Here is an 18,824-nt window from a genome sequence, read left to right as displayed (position 1 = left end):
GAGTCATGGGGGAAAAAGAAACTCTCTTCCTCTGCTGGCTATAATCTCAGTTCCAATCATGCCCTCTGGAGGATTCAAGAACTTCTACTGAGGTTTCTCCAACTATGCAAAATGCAAGACATTTCTTGGATCAGGAGACCAAAAACTATTTCTTCTGTTTGCCTAGAGAATTTGGCTCCTTTTTCAACATCTCTTTTTTTAAATAGATTCTTCAGGGCCTTCCCTGATGGTCCAGTGGTTAAGACTCTGCACTTTCAATGTAGGGGGTGTGAGTTCAATCCCTGGTTGGGGAACTAAGATCCCATAAGCTCTGTAGTCCAGCCAAAAAGTGGGGGAGAAAAAATCCTTCAGAGGTTATTCAACTGCAAGAATGAGGATTTAGTTTCTATTTAATGGTCAAAATAGATAGTTAATAATTGTAATTTTAGTGGGAAAGCTAGAAATTGATATTCTCATACATTTTTAGTGGATACACAGGTAAACTAAATTTGACCTTTTGGGATAATATTTTACCCTGGCTCTGCCACTCACTAGATGAATGATCTTGATGTGCCTCAGTTTTCCCATTTGTAAAATGAAAGTCATAATAATAAATGTACCTATCATAAAGTTATAATGTGGTATGTTTTTTCTTATGAGGTACTTTAAACAGTTTTATAAGCACTCATTTTAGCTATAAATGTTATGATTTGACCTAACAATTGCTTTTTTAAGACTGTCTGCTATAGAATTGCTGAACATATGCACAGCAATAAGTACAAAAATGTTCTCTGCAACCTTGTAAAGAAAAACCAACAATATCTAAAATAAAAGTACAGAGATGGTTAAATACATTATGGTGTTTTTATGTTCTGTAAAGTTGTGTAGTTACAATAATAAGGTAGTTTAATATAGTAATACAGAAAGATCTCTAAAAATAGTTTTAAAAAGCAATTTACAAAGTATCCTAAGCAAAATATTTAAGTAAAATAAACCAAGCAGTTTGTAGATATTTTTTGTATATTTGGAAATGCATAACAAAAGTTCAGAACTTACAGACCTAAATGTTAACAGTATTTTACACTGTTAACTGTGTAATAGAATAGAATAGAATGAGTTTAACAGTAGAAGGAAGGAAACGGTTCTAGATTCTTATGTTGACTTTCCTACTGAATTAACGCTGGGTTCTAAATTAGGTATCCTGCTCCTCAGTTATAAAATGAGGTGGTTGGAATAGAGTAATGCTGGTGAAGACCTTGTGAGTACAGTTGCAGTTAAATGTGTTCTTTTTCTGGGCTCTCTTGCTGACTCATATGCTTCTTATTAATTCTGGCTTCTGTTTTTTTTTCTTCAAAAGTAGTGTCCACTTCTTGACCTTTACCTGATTTACAGTGGACACAGTTTTGGTGTCCAGCTTTGGTAACTTTTTCTTTTAGATCTTTTTCAACTTTATTAAAAGTTTTAGGATAAAATTAATTGTTTAGAATAAAAACCTTCCTAATAATTTACCTTCTTGTTTTGGGAAGTAAAAGTTAAAAAGTGAGAGTGTATAACATCAAAATATCTGGAAGCCCATTCTCGTTTACTTTATTAATACATTCTTAAAAAATAAGAGATTGAATACTGAAATATAATTCGTTAAGTCATATAAAGTAAACTCCTAAAACAACCCATGGACCCCATTAACTCAAGATGTTTTGTATTTTTTTTTGTTTTGTAGCTGACTTTGGTTTCTGTGCCCAGATCACCCCTGAGCAGAGTAAGCGGAGTACCATGGTTGGAACACCATACTGGATGGCACCAGAGGTGGTTACACGGAAAGCTTATGGCCCCAAAGTAGACATCTGGTCTCTGGGTATCATGGCTATTGAGATGGTAGAAGGAGAGCCTCCATACCTCAATGAAAATCCTTTGAGGGTAAGACCAGTTAAACACTAACCTTACTTTCAGAAAAATAATTTTCTTTTAAATCATTAATTTAGAACTTGCATGTGCTAGGCACTGGCCAAGGATTTAGGATACAAAATTGATTAAAAACAAAAAAACCCAGTCTCTTCTCTCACTCTGTATTTTAAAAGCATTTGCTTCTGAGTTACTGAGTTGAATGTGTTAGGTTAAAGAGTTTGTAATTTTTTGATAAGCTGTATTGTTTCTAAATTTGCACATAAATAAGGATTTGCTCAGTTTTCTGTAGAATTAAGAGACTCTAGATATGACTTTCAGGTTTGACTTTGAACTTTGGCCTCTGTACCCCCAGGGACAAAGAGGGAAGCAGGATCCCATCTGTGAGAAGGCTGAGTAGATGGCAGTGTTAAAAAAGTCCACATTCAGACAAAAGAGTGAGGGTCCCCAGAAACAGATGAAGTCAGTAGACTTTAAACGGTTTCATGTTCCAGCAGCTGAGGTAGAGTTCCAACTTTCCTTCTTTCTCTCTTTTTTCTTTCCACTCCTTCCTGCCTTCCTTCTTTTCTCCCTTCCTTCTCTTCCTCCTACCTTCCCTCCCCTCTTTCCTGCCTTCTTTTACATTACCGTATATAACTCCATATCAGTAGTTATTAAGGAGATGCAAATCAGAACCTCAGTAAGATCACTTCATGCCTACTAGAATGACTGTAATAAAAAAAGCAGAAAATTATAAGTATTGGTGAGAATCTGGAGAAACTGGAACCCTCATGCATTGCTAGTGGGAATGTAAAATGGTATAGCACTTTGGAAAACAGTTTGACAGTTTCTTTAAAAATTGACATTGAGTTACCATGTAACTTGGCAGTTTTTCTGCTAGGTAAATAACCAAGAGAATTAAAAGTATATATTCACCCAAGAACTTGTCCACAAATGTTCATAGCAGCATTATTCATAATAGCCAAAAGGTGGAAACAACCCAGATGTCTGTCACCTGCTGAGTGAATAAACAGAAGTAGTATGTCCACACAGTGGGATGTTATTTAGCTTTAATAAAGGGAAAGATGTACAGATGCATGCTGCATTGAACCTTGAAGACATTATGATAAGTGAAAGAAGTCAGACAAAAGATTACATATTGTCGGATTCCCTTTACAGTGGATTGATTCCTCATTTGTGGTAGTTAGGTTCTATAAAACAGCAAACACTGAATTAACAAATACTGAACCGTTGCTTTTAGAGGAAGTATAGAGCTAGGTTCCTGCTTGCCTTGATCACATTTTTGTCAGTTGATCAGTACCTCACCTTGCTTTATACCTATTTCTGTTTAAATACACTTTATTTAATATATATTGTTGATTCAGTCATGTTGGACTTATAGCCACTGTAACTCATGCTTGAACTTAGCTTATCAAACTAGTACATTTCCTCCATAAGGCACATCATAGCCTTCTTGCCCTTAGGAATGCTGAACAGTACGCTGCTTTTCACCTCTCTGCAGATGTTCATAGATGACCACAGAAGCACTGAGAGTATTGATTTGGGGGTTACAGATTAATTTTAGTGAACAGGTAAATATGGAATCCTCAAATAATGAGGATCAACTGACTATGAAGTCTCTGGAACAGGCACATCCATAGAGACAGGAGATTAGTGGTTTACAGGAACTGAAGAGAAGAGGAAATGTAATACATGTGAGTGTTCTTTTTGGAAGGATAAAAATGTACTGCAATTAGACATTAGTGATAGCTGTATAGTCTTGCAAATATACTAAAGACCTTAAATTGTACATTTTAAAAGGGTCACGTGAATTACATCTCAATGAAGTAATTATTTTAAAGTTTTGAAATACCATACATGACTACAGACTTATTGCCAGAAATTAAAAAAAAATTTTTTTTTTTTTCAAAATAAGTTGGACATGCTGTAAAATGAGCTACAGAGGCCAGTGATGAAATGGGTATATGTAGAAGGTGCTCTGTCGAGATTGTGTTGGATTTTGATGCTCATTTTCCTAGTGCTTTTCATCCTCTTGCAGAGATTCCAGTTCAACTGAGCAATTAAAGTATTTATATAGAAGTGATTAATTTTAAAACACTGCAGAACAGTTTTTAAAACTTCCAGACTTCATTCATATGTTTGGCAAACACTGATTTGAATACTTGCTCAAGACACTCAGATCAATAAGATGCTATGTAAGGTACAGTCTTAAAGAACCAACAAAAATTTCTGCCACTATAGAAGGGGGAGGAAGACAATTTTTAGAATAGAAATAATGTAATATGTTAAATGATGGACCCTTAAGTACTGGGACTGGTAGGCAGAGAGTCAAGTGTCCGATTTCAAAAGAGTGGTTGGGGAGGCTTCACTGAGGTAACATTTGAACATAGGAAATAAGAGTGAAACTCAGTTACTTAAGGGAAGAACATTTCCATCATGTGTAAAGGCCCTAAGCAGGAGCATTTCTTAAGTATTCAGAGATCCTTAAGGATTCCAGCATAGCTAGCCTACAGTTGAGTACACAGCAGGAGAAAAAAGGTGGATCAGTTAAGACATGAAGCCAACTGTGGTACCTTAGGCCTTTGTAAGAATTTTGGCTTCTGCACGAGTAAGACAAGGAGACTCTTGGAGAGTATTGAATAGAGAGGTGAAAGTGATCTTCCTTATGTTTTAACAGGATCACTCTTAGATTTTGATGGGATTACTTTGTTGAGAAGAGATTCTCAAGAGAGGCAAAGGCAGAAGCAGGAAGACCAACTTTAGGAGGCTGATGCAGTGATCCAGGCAAGAAATGCTGATAGCTGAGACCTGAATGGTGTTGGGAAAGGCTGGAAAAAGTAGTTGGATTCTGAATGTATTTTGAAAGGAGAGCCTACCTGACAGAGAGGGAGAGATGCCCCTAGGAGCTTGGCCTAAGCAATTGGAGTGATGAAACTGAGGCTCTCCTTGGCTGAAATGGGGAAGACTGCAAGTAGAGAAGTGGAGGTGGCAGGTGCCAAATCAGGAAGTAACATCTTTAACTTGTTTTGGACATGTTAGGTTTGAGGTGCCTGTTAAGATATCCAAGTGTCCATGTGGATATATTGAATAGGCTGTTGAATGTGGAAGTCTGGGATCCAGGATAGAAATATAAAGTTGTTAGCTGTAGAATTTTTTAAAGCTCTTGAGATCAGGTCACCAGGTCTAATGGGCATAGACAGACAATAGAAGAGATAGGGCTTGCATCCTGAGGCGCTGCATAGTTAAGCATTGATCCTAGTTTTTAGGATATATTCAACTTATCAACTTTTTTTGGAAGTGCTGCATCTATATTTATAAGTTAATTGGTTGTTATTTAGTCACTCAGTCATGTCCAACTGTTTGCAGCCCCATGGACTGCAGCATGTCAGACTTCCTTGTGCTTCACTATCTCCTGGAGCTTGCCCAAATTCTATCCATTGAGTCAGTGATGCCATCCAACCATCTCGTCCTCTGTCATTCCCTTCTCCTCCTGCCCTCAATCTTTCCCAGCATCAGGGTCTTTTTTAATGAGTTGGCTCTTCACATCAGGTAGCCAAAGTATTGGAGTTTCAGCTTCAGCATCAGGCCTTCCAATGAATATTCAGGATTGATTTCCTTTAGGATTGACTGGTTTGATCTCCTTGCAGTCCAAGGGACTCTCAAGAGTCTTCTCCAGCAGCACAGTTCAAAAGCAGTAAGCACCGAAATAATCAAGTCAGAGTATACCAGGCAGTTTAAAAAAGCAGAAAAATACAATCCATAATGAGGGGGGAAATCCATCTATTGAAACCATCCCAGAACTGACACAGATAAAAGAATTCATGTACAAGGTCATTAAAATAATTTTAATAGTTGTGTTCCAGATGTTAAAAGAGTTAAATAGAGACATTTAAAAGTTTTTTTTTTTTAATTCACATCTAACTTTTAGGTAGTAACTATAGAATTTGAGATTGTATTAATGGCAGGTAATTAGTGATTTAATGATCATAGATATAATAATAAATATGAAAAATAAGGACCGAAATAAATGTCTTAAAAAATGAAATAGTATCAGTGAGCTGTGAGACAACTTTAGGTGTTCTCATATGTGTTCCATATATGTTACAAAGTTTTAAAACAAACAAAAAAAACCAGTCAACTAAGAAATCTACAGCCAACAATCTTGTAAAAACTAAGATAAAATAAAGGTTTTCTCAGACATACAGAAGTTGAATTTATCACCAGTGGATCTATACTACAAGAAATATTAAAGGAAGTCTTTTAAGCAGAAAGAAAAAGATAATGTGGTTCCACAAAAAGAAATGAAGAGCACTAGAAATAGTAACTATGTTGGTATATACATACAATATTTTTCTTATCTAAGTATCTTAAAAAAATTAAATTGTTTAAATGTAACAGTGACAGGAGGAAAGAGCCTGTGTGTATGTAAAATGACAAAAGTGATTAACTAAATATGGCAGAAGAGACAAACCTCCCATTCAGAATTCTGAATAAAGTATGTAGATATTCCACCTCAAAGGAGATGGATCCTAACTCCCCTTTCCTTAAGTGTAAGCTGCAGAGAATTTCCTTCCAAGGAGCACAGTTTGAAAAGGGGGAGAAAGGAATTAACGTTACAGTGGAGAAACCTGACAAACGTTACCTAAACCAGGCTTAGATCAGCTCGGTACCATCAGTGGTGAATCATGCTGATAGTATATACCTTTGATATGATGTCATGAAAGTGGCACTCTTTTTAAAAATTAGGTTATTTATTTATTTATTTATGTCTGTGCTGGGTCTTCGCTGCTGCCCAGGCTTTTCTCTCGTTTCAGTGAACAGGAACTGCTCTCTAGTTGTGGTGAGTGGGCTTCTCACTGCGGTGGCTTCTCTTGTTGCGGAGCACAGGCTCTAGGATGCGCAGGCTTCAATAGTTGCTGCTCCCAGGCTCTAAAGTACAGGCTCAGTAGTTGCAGCACATGGGCTTAGTTGCTCAGCGGCATGTAGGATATTCCCAGACTATCCAGGGATATTCCCGGACTGTCCCAGACACAGGGATCGAACCTGTGTCTCCTGCATTGGCAGGCAGATTCTTTACCACTGAGCCACCAGGGAAGCCCTGGTACTCTTTAACTTTGATCTTCTTCCCCAGAAGCCATAATCTCATGAGAGAAAAAGATAAAGAAAAATTCCAGTAGAGAGGCATCATACAATATAAAACCTGACCAGTACTCCTCTGAACTATCAAAGTTATCAAAAAAAAAGTCTGAGGAATTGCTCTAGGCAAGAGGAGCCGTAGAACCCATGACAACTGAATGTAATGTATGGTGTCTTGGAACAGAGACAGGAGAGTGGGAGAGTGAGTGAAACAGGGATACCTAGTGTGAATGCTGGAAGCCCTAAGGGCCCCTGTGAGGTTAGTGATGCCAGTACCAGGGGTCTATCTTTTTCCTCCTCCATACTTAGCTGCATGGGTATAGGCAAGAAGTAGGCAGAATTTTAGCCATGTTTAGCCAAGTGAATACTATGAAATGTGAGAAGGTCAAAGAAGTGATCATGTGAAAGGGATGATAGACACTGGAAGATAAGTGGGAATTTAAGTCCATTGGAGTCAAAGAATGCTGGCATTCGGGTACTAGGAGTGAAAAAGGTAGGAGGTGGAATACAGTTGAGATTTAATAGTTGCAGTTACTGGTACCGATGGCATAGCATGTGACCGTGGGATGTGTGTGGCTGAGGCAGGTGAGCAGACAGGAACATCAAAGAGGACGTCCAGGAACTGTAACAAGCATCTTTGTGTACCGAAATTGCCATGAATATGAGTCATGTTAGAGATAATAACAGTGTTTGGGAGATGTTTAAAACAAGGAAAAGTAGATATGAGTTTGAAAGCCCAGAAATTACAGAATAGGAGGGAGAGAGCTCACAGAGGCAATGAGTAGCCAAAGGAACACTGGTCTCCAGGCTCAGATGTACAAGTACAGAGGTGTGGGGAGCACTGTGGGTCAGGCCCAATCCTCCTGGAAGAGCCAGGCCTCAAAGAGAGAAATATTTGGTGGGGGGGTAGGGAGAACGGTATGAAAAAATTTGACTCAGAAAGGGGAATATGCTGAACCAAATGGATATTAGAATGGAGAAACTGACGGATGACTGGGAGACCTGGGCTGCTTATAATCACTAATATGAATGAAGATAAGGAGTATAATAAGATTTATCCTAAAATGGAGAAAAGGTTACTAAGTATTTGGAGAGGAGAAGTATCTAATGCAAGTGCTTTTTTTTTTTCAATTTATTTATTTTTTTAATTGAATTTTCAGAATTTCCTTGTTTTCTGTCAAACAGCAACATGAATCAACCATAGGTATGGGCTTCCCTCTTAATCCTTTTTGATGAAAGTGTAGAAGCTCATAACAGTGTTATGATCTTAACTTGAAAATAACTGCTAGCTCGGAGATTATTTCTTAGTATGGAATTTTTAAATGAAAATTTGGAAGGAAATGTCATGTAAAGAGAAATGAACTTAGGTGACAAGAAAATGGACGCACTCATATACTGATGATTTGTGTCAGCTGATATCCTTTTTTTGATGGCATTTTGGTAATACAGCAGAATCTTTAAATAATTCAGTTGAATATCTAGGTGACCTTGGGTTGATACTTTATCCAAAGTATGATCCATGAAATAATAAATTGGATTTCATTAAAATTGGAATAATCCTCTCTTGAGAAAGACATTATTAAGAGAATGAAATGACCAGTCACAAATATTGAAAATATTTCCAAATATTTCTAAAATGCGTATCTGATAAAAAAGAGTGTTATCCAAAATGTAAAAACAACTGTTAGAATTCAGCAAGGAAAACATCCTAATGTAAAAATAGTGAAAGATTTGAACAGACAACTCATCAAAGAAGATCCATGGGTAGCAAACAAGGCATGTAAAAAGATCTTCAACATCATATCATTAGTGAGTTGCTAATGAATTAAAACAAAAATGAGATAGCACTACAGACCTGACAGAATGGCCTAAAATTCACACATCATTATCTTATGGATTCTATAATTTATATTAGGGTTCACTGTTGATGTCATATATATCCTATGGATTTGAACTAATGTATACTGAATAATATGTCCTTTATTAGTATCTTAAAGAGTATTTTCACTGCCTTAAAAATCCTATGTGTTACATCTGTTTATCTATAGTTATATAGATGTAGCTAGTTTAAAATTTTTTAGAAAGGTTTCAACAGATCTCATTGTTTTACAATGTTGTATAACTTGGAAAAAAAATCTTAAGAAAGATAAATGAGATACTATTTGTTGATTGTGAAATTGTGGTCATTTTTCTTTATACCCTCATGAATTACAGTAGTTTTTTTTTTTTTTGCCAATGTGTATTTGTAATCCAAAAAAAGAAAAGGGTGAAGATAATTTTGAAAAATAAGTCAGGGAACTATAGCATCTAAATATAAAGTTAAAAATATTTAACCAACATGGGTAGAAATAAGAACTTACTTTAGTGTGTATGGCAGTTGTCTTTAAGTAACTTTTAAAGTACTCTCTCACTTTGTTGAACTGTCTCAAGTATGTCAAAGTTATTCTTCTGTTTTTAGGCCTTGTACCTGATAGCAACTAATGGAACCCCAGAACTTCAGAATCCAGAGAAGCTTTCCCCAATATTTCGGGATTTCTTAAATCGATGTTTGGAGATGGATGTGGAGAAAAGGGGTTCAGCCAGAGAATTGTTACAGGTGAGTTTGGAAATAATACAATTTGGGGGAAAAGTTGACTTTTTTGAATAGCCAACAGAAAGTTTTCATAGGGTTAATAAGTATATTTCACTGTTCATTCATCACCAGCAGCATGGCAGCTGCTGCATTTTAGGATTTTATCTGCTGGGAATAAAATACCCATAGCACTGGAATAAGAATATGAGTTTTTACATATTACCAATTCTCACACCAGTTCATTGCAATCATGGGTATCTGAATCATTTAACTGAGTTTTTATAGTACTGGAAGAACTAAAAAGAATACACTGATTTCAACCATAAAAGTGATGTATTGATTATGTTGATTTTTATATAGGTGTTGAAATATTTGTTAAATAAATTATGATCTATAAAGTAGTCTTTAGGGCTTACTTGAAAAAAAATATTTAGCTTCTAAACTTGTGACATTTACACATTTATTTTTTCCTGCTTTTTCTGGCAGCATCCCTTCCTGAAACTGGCCAAGCCATTATCCAGCTTGACACCACTGATTATGGCAGCTAAAGAAGCAATGAAGAGTAACCGTTAACATCATTGCTGTGGCCTCGTATTCTTTTTTCCATTTTCTAAAAGAAGTCTTTTAATATATGAAAATTATTATTCTTTTGGGGTTTAAAGAAATGGTCTGCATAACCTGGAGAAAAAAAAAATAAACTACTACTTCCTGAAGACAACCAAGAAAAAATTGCAAAACAGAATGACAACTTTAGGGTCCAAAAGGAATTGTGGACTGAATCACTAGCCTTACGTCTTTGTGCAGAAAGCCCATCAGGGCCATTTATCATGCTTGAGATTTGCATTTTATTTTTCTGATATCATTATAATAGATCCCATTCATTGTCCCTTTTGGGGTGTTTGCAATACTTGAATGGCAGATTTGAGTTTTTCAGAGTATTTGTTTTATCTGCTAGTTTTCTTTTCTCTTTTCTTCATAGCTTTCTTTTTCCTTGACTTTCTCCTTTTGAATTGTTTTGAGAAGTGTTTCTTATGCCTAAATTGGAGGCAAGTGTGATGGAAATTATGTAGCTCCTTATACTGGCAGTGGAACTCAGTATGGTTTGACTTTGTATAGGAGTTAGAACCAGCTGTTGTGACATGTAATATTTCAGTTTAGAATTCGAGCTGAAGGGAAGAAAAGTATGTGATTTTTACCTTTTTTAAGCAAATGTGAAAGAGTCAATTTTAGAAATTTCATGGTAGTGAGTTGTTTGGCATTTGTTACATGTATAGAGAGAAGACTAATAATCTATATTTATAACTAAATCATTGAAACAAAAAAAGAATCCTATTGACTATACATTCTTAGAGTTTTTTTTTTACCTTCCTGTGTCCTCCTCAGACTTTGCTTTAGGACTTTGTGCCACTACTTTCCTCTTCCCTCTTTTCTCCCCCCTTCATTTTGGAGATAAGTTTCTGTATATGTTGTAAGTTTAGCTAGTTTGTTTGTTTTTTAATTAACCCTCTCTCACCCTACTCCTCCCTCTCCCTTCCCATGGCAAATAATATAATAACCATTGAATTTTAAAATCTAAAACTGAACTATTTTTTTCCATTTAAAGGTGAAAAATGTTTGGAGTTAACAAAGTGAGAGACTTGAACCTTGGTGAGCTCTAAAATAATTAGATAAGATTATATTAATGGAAGAGAAATGTCAGTTACTTAGAGATGCAGCTTCTGACCAGTAAACTGTAGAGATTTGTGATAAACATTATTCCCAACCCATTATCAGCATTCTACTGTCTGTGAGAACTTAAGTGACAAAGTACTTCTTAGTAAATTCATGGGTCATTTCAAATAAGTAAATAATATTCATGTAAAAAACTGGAGAAAGAAGGAATAATGAAATGTGCTTGTTAATAGCAATACTGTTTTTATTTTAAAGACTTAAAAAAGGTCTGTGACCTGTAGCATTAATTATTCGAGTGCCCTCTCTTCTCCCTTCCTCTCCTGTCCTCTTCTTCGCTGGTCATTTCAATTGTTTGACTCTTGAAGGCAGTATTTCCCTTCTGACATGGCAAGAGCCACGTAAAAGAGAAAAATCTGTGGTTTGGTTCTGGCTTTTTATTCCCACCACTCACTCATAATTGACTTCACACCTACTTGCCATCCTGCAATAGTACGAATTGTGAATAAAAATAATTTTAATGTTTTGAAGTGCATTAGGAGAACTGATAGAGTTTTATTTCCTATCATTCCCACCATATTTGTGTTAAGATATAGGTATAAGGATAGAAATGGCTGGTGGTTGGTTTTTGTTTTTGTTTTTTTAATTGGTAATGCAATGTTGGAGAGTTATACAAAAACAAGTAAAATAATTCATGGAATTTGTATCTAGAGCACTTAATGGTCTCTGTTTTCAGTTTGATTGTTGATTTTATTTTTCTCTGGATTATATTGACCTTCTACAACTATTACTAAATTACAGAAAAAGCTGGTTTATCTGGTGGAAAGCTACAGTGTCTCTTGAGTTCCAGATTTGGACATTCTTTGTAAATAGTTGTCTGGATGGATTATAATAAAGAAGATGCTACCAGTGAAATAGAAAACCAACTAGATGACACGAGACTGTGATCCTCATGACCACTCTAGAAGGCACTTCTATACATAAATCGTAGAGACCATATTAATCGGATGTAGTGCCAGTGCCCCGTTTTTTTGCCTGTGACTCAACAAAGATCTTTTCAGTTTATAGAAGCAGTTTGGGTTTGTATTTACAGCTTCTCTAATGATTACCTGCATGTCCATTGCTGGCAACGGACTTTGTCATTAAAACCTGACTCCTAGGTTAAGGGAGCTACACTGTGGTTTATTCTTTACTTACTTGGATAAACTAACTTGTAATAGAAATATACTTTGGTTAATTCTGAACTGTGTCATTTTTGAATAATCTTAATCTTAAAAGCAATACAGAATTGTGATTTATTAATTTTAAATTAAAATGTTCACATCTTGTTACAAGAAAAATTATATCTGAATCAAGATTCATGGTTTTTTCTTAATAACTGCCTTTTGTATTTACCCTTTTTGTCATTACTGTAGAATGAAAATTCTCATTTAAATCTAAAAATTACCTTAGTAGTGTTCTTTTGTTGTTAAGACAATATTACTATAGTATTTATTATATTTCAGACTCTCTGGCAGTCTGAAAGTTTCCTTTTCCTCCTGTTCCTTTTGCTGCTTTTAGGGACAGTTAAAACTGGGAAACCATGAAAATATTGAATATTTTATCCTACCTAGAATAGTAAAAAAACAAGTTGAGTGATTGTGCTAGCATAAGAAACTAAGGCTAACACAACTCTGTCTTTATGTATTGAGTGCCTGGCACGTAATATAAATTCTCTTTCCCTCAATATATAAATATTAAGCTGCTTAAGATGTATCTAGTTACCACAGTCCTAAATGACCCTGTGCCTTTAATGAGCAATTTAAAACTACCTATGAGTATTTCTTTGTAGGGCTCACATAAATGCATATTTGTTTATATATACTGTATTCTAGTTTGGAGTAATTTTAGATCTCATCAGGCAAGTAACTCTAATTAGAACAAAATGGGTGCTTAAAAATTTTGCATTAGTTTTTTAGTCTAAAAGTTTAAAAGTATACTGAGATTCATATTGAGTGAAATGTCTAAAATCACTGTAGACAATAGCTGAAGTCCAGGTTAAACTTCTTTGGGGTTTTTTATAGTGAAATTCATAGTAATATGAAAAGCAGATTGTCTTCCTTGTCTCAACTGCTCCCACAATAGAGAAACCATTAAAATCAGTTTTTCCCACAGGTATATGAGTATGTGTAAGAAAGGGAAAAAGAAAATACACACACACACACACACACACACGGATTTTATTTCTCAACTAACACATTTATTGACCACATTGACAAAGACACCGTGGTGAATACTGTGAGGATTACAAAGGAGAACTGAGCACCGGCCTGGCCTTGAGAGAACTGAAGTCCTTCTCACTCACAATTCTAGAATGTTGCCAAATGGAGAGAAAAAATGTATGATAATTCTGTCAAACATACTTTCATTCTGTGTTAAGCAGAGAATTAACTTTGAAATTGAACATCTTTGGTAGGAATGTCTTGTGGGTTTTTTTTTTTTTTTGGTAGCTAGAAATGGAATTAAGTGAAAGTAACTTGTTTTCTGTTTTGTCTTCAAATTTTATATTGACTTATTTTTAATTTAATCCCATTCAATTATTTAATTGTTACATTGACATTAACTGCTGTATTTGATGACCTTGTTCAATAATTTTGTTCTTTCAGGGCTAGAAATAAACTTTTTAATGTTCGTTTTCCCTTTTCATAAACTTTAATTCTTTCTTTAGATCAGAGTAGCTTAAAAGAATATAGGTAATAGGTTTTCAAAGTACATTCTAGTATTTTTAAGGATGACTATTTTTTAAACGTGTCATGGCACTATGAATGTATTACAGAGCTCCAAATTAGAAAGACTTTCAGAAATCATTGATTAATAAGCATGAGCCTTCCCTCTTCTAAAGCAGGTTCAGAATAAATTTATTCAAAATGAAACGTGCAGTGTTCTAAGGCATCATTTCATTATACACATTTAATTTGAATGTTGGATATCCTGACATGGAGAACAGATGCATTATAGAGTTCAGGATGAAAAAACAAAATTGTACATAAAAAAGTATGAGGATGTAGGCAATGACTGCTTAAAATATTTGTTACACTATAAAACTGCTTAGTGCTATTCTGACATTTGTATTTCTTTAACTATAGCAAATGCTCAAAACGTTTATCTAGGAAAAGTTTAAAAATGCCTGGGCGATTGATTTGATTGAAAAACACTATTTGTAGGAGCTTGATACATGCTTTACTACTATTTTGAAATTTGTGACTTTTTAAAATTAGAGAATTATTTTTTATGCAAATAATTTTTTAACAAGCTTTATCCTTTGAAGAGGAGGAAGAAGAGTAGAACAGTGAAAGGAAAGGTCTTTTTTAAACCTCTTTTTTTTTTTTAGGTTTTTAGCAAAATAATATGCATAGATAATCTTTAAGGAGTCGTAATAAACAGTACCAGTCCTCAGCTGTTAGCTTCCTCACTGCAGAGTCCTGCTCCACAGAGGCATCTGCTTTTAACTTTGAACTGGTTTTAGCATGCATTAATTTTCAGATTTCTAAATTATATACTTATGCTGGTATTTTTTGATATTTCCGTATTTTACTTTCTCTAGAAGCTTCCTGCTATTACAGTTGAGAATTTGATTACTATGCCATTTTCTCATTTTTACTCCCTCTACTCTCCCAATTAAGAAGGGTGGCAAAATTTGATTAGTGGTCAGTTTTTAACCCAATACTATGTGGGAGTGTTGATCATTTGAGTAATTTATTATCACCATATGTCATTTCTTGTTCAACTTTTTTGCTTTTCTTATTGTCAATCTTGTCTTTCGTTTCCTTTGAAAGTTTCTATGTTCCCATCACTAAGTTTTTCCAGACTCATCTCAAAAGCCCTCTGAAGGCTGTTTTCTATACAATTAAATGTCTCCTATAAGGACTGTTCCTTTTTCTGATTAGGGCTCAGTTTAGGCTCTTGCTTTCCAGGCCTTCTGCCCTCTGGCATCTGAAACTGTTTCACTTTTCAACTGAATTTAGATTTTTTGTTTTCTCTTGCTTGGTTTGTTCTTCATTTTGGACAAGTACATCTTTCATTAGTGTCCTGAGGAAGGGTGCATATGGGTTAAGATTTTTAAGACCTTGCATGTCTGAAAATGTCTCAGATTTAATCGATAATACAGGATTTTAGGTTGGAAATCATCTTCCTTGAGAATTTTGAAGTCCCTACTTTATCTGTAAAACCTGCCATTTCTGATAACATCTTTTTATGTAACTCATTTTTCTGCCTCTCTCGAGTTTTTGTTCTGAAAATTTACCTTGAAACCTTGGAGAGGGTCTATATGTTTAGCTTTTGGTGGGCCTTGATGATAAAGACTAATTTCCTTCCGTTCTGGTGAATTCTTATATTATTTCTTTAATAATTGCCACATTTTCTCCGTGTTATTTCTTTCTGGCATTCCAGCATTGATCTCCTGTTTTTCTTATCTTTCTCTCCTGCTTTCTATCCCTTTGCCTTCTGTTTTTAACTTTCTGGGAGAATTTCCTTGATTTTATCTCTGACCCTTTTTGGAACCTGTCGCTTCTTGTTTAAATTTTTTTTCACCCCCACACTGTGCTGCTTGTGAGATTTTTTTTAGCTCTCCAACGAGGCCATGGCATCGAAAGCACCAACTTCTAACCACTAGGGGGCCAGGGAGCTCCCTCGTGTTTTTAATTTCCAAAAGGTCATTCTTCCTTTCTGATCTTTTTTTTTTTTCCCACTTATTTTTATTAGTTGGAGGCTAATTACTTTACAATATTGTAGTGGTTTTTGTCATACATTGACATGAATCAGCCATGGATTTACATGTATTCCCCATCCCGATCCCCCCTCCCCTTTTCTGATCTTTTTATAGGTTTCTGGTCTTGTTTCATAAATCCAGTATCCTCCCCTGGTGTATTAAAGAGTTTTTCCTTACCTCAGGTTGCCATAACAAAATATCATATACTGAGTGGCTTCAATAGCAGAAATTTATTTCTCACAGTCCCAGAGACTTGAAAGTTGAAGATCAAGATGCTGGCAAAGTAGGTTTCATTGTGAGGCGTTTTGCCCTGTAGGTGGCCATCATTATGCTGTGTGCTCCTTGAACCCCATTCTGTGTATGTACACTTGGAAAGAGCAGTCTCTCTCTTGTTATAAGAACACTAATCTCATCATAAGATCTCACCCTCATGACCTCATCTAACTTCAGTGACCTCCCAAAGACCTCCATCTCCAAATTTCAATACAGTAAGGGCTAGGGCTTCAGTATATGAATTCAGGGGCAGACACAAATATTCAAGCCAAAATAGGTCATTTTATTTAGAGTTTTTTTTTTTTTTTAAGTTATCTCTGGAATTGTTTACTCTTAAGTATAACACTGTCTGGAACTGCACTAAACATTTCACATTGATTTTTCTTAATTCTCAGTGGGACTCTTGGTGCTGCCCACTGCTCATTCATTTCACTCCTAGGTCTCTTTTTTTCCCCCCTTTCTCTTTTTTTCTCCAAACTGTCTATCACCTGACTCCCAACCCTTTTATCTCACCATCTCAACACTTAACTTCTCCCTTACAGCCAAGATTCTGTGGATTTTTGTCTTTGTCTTCCTTTTGGTCTCAGTGAAAGATGTTTTTTCCTCTTGGCGACTAGCCTCACCAGGGACCCATTCTCAGTATTCTGCCCCCTCCTAGGTCTCCAAGCCACTTTGATCCTCACCCTGCTGTGGCTTTTACCTGTCCTTCTGTTCTCTTTAACCCTCAGCAAAAAAAGGCATGCTGGAAAGAGGAGACCAGACATGCTGTTTCTCTTCATTATCATGTTGCATCTACCATCAGCATGTCTTTGAAACTGCCCTTACCAGTATTTCAGAATCACTGAATTTCTAAGATTCTCAAAACATCAAAAAGATGACTTTTCTCGACAGGTAACTAATGTGCTTACTGGTGTATTTGAGAATTTCCATGATTCCGCTCATTATCAGTCTTCTTTTATACAAAATAGAGGACTTTCATTCATCGATTTTTAAAAACGTTGTGACCAGATACTTGTTTGAGGCTAAGGTTCAGAATGTGATGTAGGTGTAGCTTTGGTAAGCTTTTAATCAGTAGGATTATGTTTTCAACACTGAATATAAAATATGCAAACAGCTCTTGGTAAACTTAGCAATTGTGAAGGAAGAGTGATGAGGATAAAAAGAGCAAATTCTTAAAAATTTCTTCAGAACTTAATTTGCAGTGTACATTTGAGTAATGGACTTGCCTTGCTGATAATTTTTAGCTCTAAAATGTGTTTATTTTCTTGAGAATATTCACATGGGCACCTAGAGGAGAAAGACTTATCTAGGAATGTGCTGAGTGATAGAGGAAAGCCAGCTCAGCCTTAAAAATGGCATAAATTCTTAGTCAGAAATTGAGTTGATGAGTACCTCTTTTTTTTTTTTTTAAAAGAGATTTATATAGCCTGTCACTGTGATTATAACATTTTAACCTATGCATCTTAGTTTTTGGTTAGAGGGAAAGACTAAAAAGATTGTCTTTCTAGAAAACAGAATATGTTCAGTATATATTGATAGCCTTTGTATAAATTTGTAACCCAAGAAGTTGATTATTTTGAAAGGAACAACACTCATGTGGATGTATAGTTTCTGGTATACTTGTTTAAAAGATATCTCATTACTTTTTATCCACAGATCCCAGTGTATGTTCTGTAACAGGTGAAAAAATTTACCCTTGTGCTGCCCCCCGCCTTTTTTTAACAATCAAAATGGAGTAACAGTACCACATACATTCTTGTCTTTCATTTTTAGATCTATAGATACATACAGTGTTGCTATGAATGCATTGCCCAAAAACAATGTTTTTTTCTATTTAACTACTTTACCCTGACTTCTCCTGTATTTAAAACAGAAGTGCACCATTTTCAAAAACTATTTGATCTGGGCCATAAGATTAAAGAATGTCTAAAAGTACAATCTGATTAATATATTGTCTTTAAAATCTTTAAGGAGTTTTGTGGTTGAAGCTAGAAGACATCTTAATCACATTCAGTATTCCTTATTCTTTAGGATACTCTAAGTTTTGCTGCTAGTAACTTTGTTGAAGAGCTTTGTTTTTCAATAAACTCTAAAAAAAACCCTTTAACCATTTGACTTTTTACTATAGACATTGCTACAATTTTCATTACACTCTTCTTGATGATAAGTATGTAAATGTTTTACCTTTTCTTTTCATCTGTAGATCTTTTGGAGTATGTTCGAAAACCAAGACATCATTGAGAAATAAATTTAGGCCGTGGGCTGTTGGGTGCTACATGGATCAGCCAATTTCATATAACTTATGTTGTCAGCCAATCAAATATTAATACTTTTCCACTTCCTTTCATATATGCTTATTTTACTACTGATATTCCCTACTGTGTGCCACTGTGTGTCCTGTTTCAGTATTTATTTTAATGACAAAGCACAGGTGACCCTGGTCTTGACACAAGAAATCTAAGTAATTGAGTATTTCTTGCTGCACATTTCTTTGTCCATCACTAAGCACTGTAAAACAGAGCTTTATTAAAGCTTTTTTTAAACTTG

At 35.3% G+C, this 18,824-nt stretch overlaps 1 protein-coding gene across 1 annotated transcript in view; it reads left to right on the top strand.

The window, feature by feature from the left end:
• PAK2 (p21 (RAC1) activated kinase 2) overlaps positions 1-18,824 on the top strand; it is an 89,484-nt gene extending 70,660 nt beyond the window's left edge. The window contains exons 13-15 of the mRNA XM_061166899.1: positions 1,700-1,896; positions 9,476-9,613; positions 10,076-18,824. Coding sequence (XP_061022882.1) covers positions 1,700-1,896; positions 9,476-9,613; positions 10,076-10,162 — 422 coding nt within the window. The 3' untranslated portion in view covers positions 10,163-18,824. The remainder of the gene's footprint in view (positions 1-1,699; positions 1,897-9,475; positions 9,614-10,075) is intronic.

This window comes from Dama dama, chromosome 19, assembly GCF_033118175.1.
Source record: "Dama dama isolate Ldn47 chromosome 19, ASM3311817v1, whole genome shotgun sequence".
NCBI lineage: Eukaryota > Metazoa > Chordata > Mammalia > Artiodactyla > Cervidae > Dama > Dama dama.
Note: the sequence above shows the minus strand (reverse complement) of the source record. Positions and strands in the feature narration are given on the sequence as shown.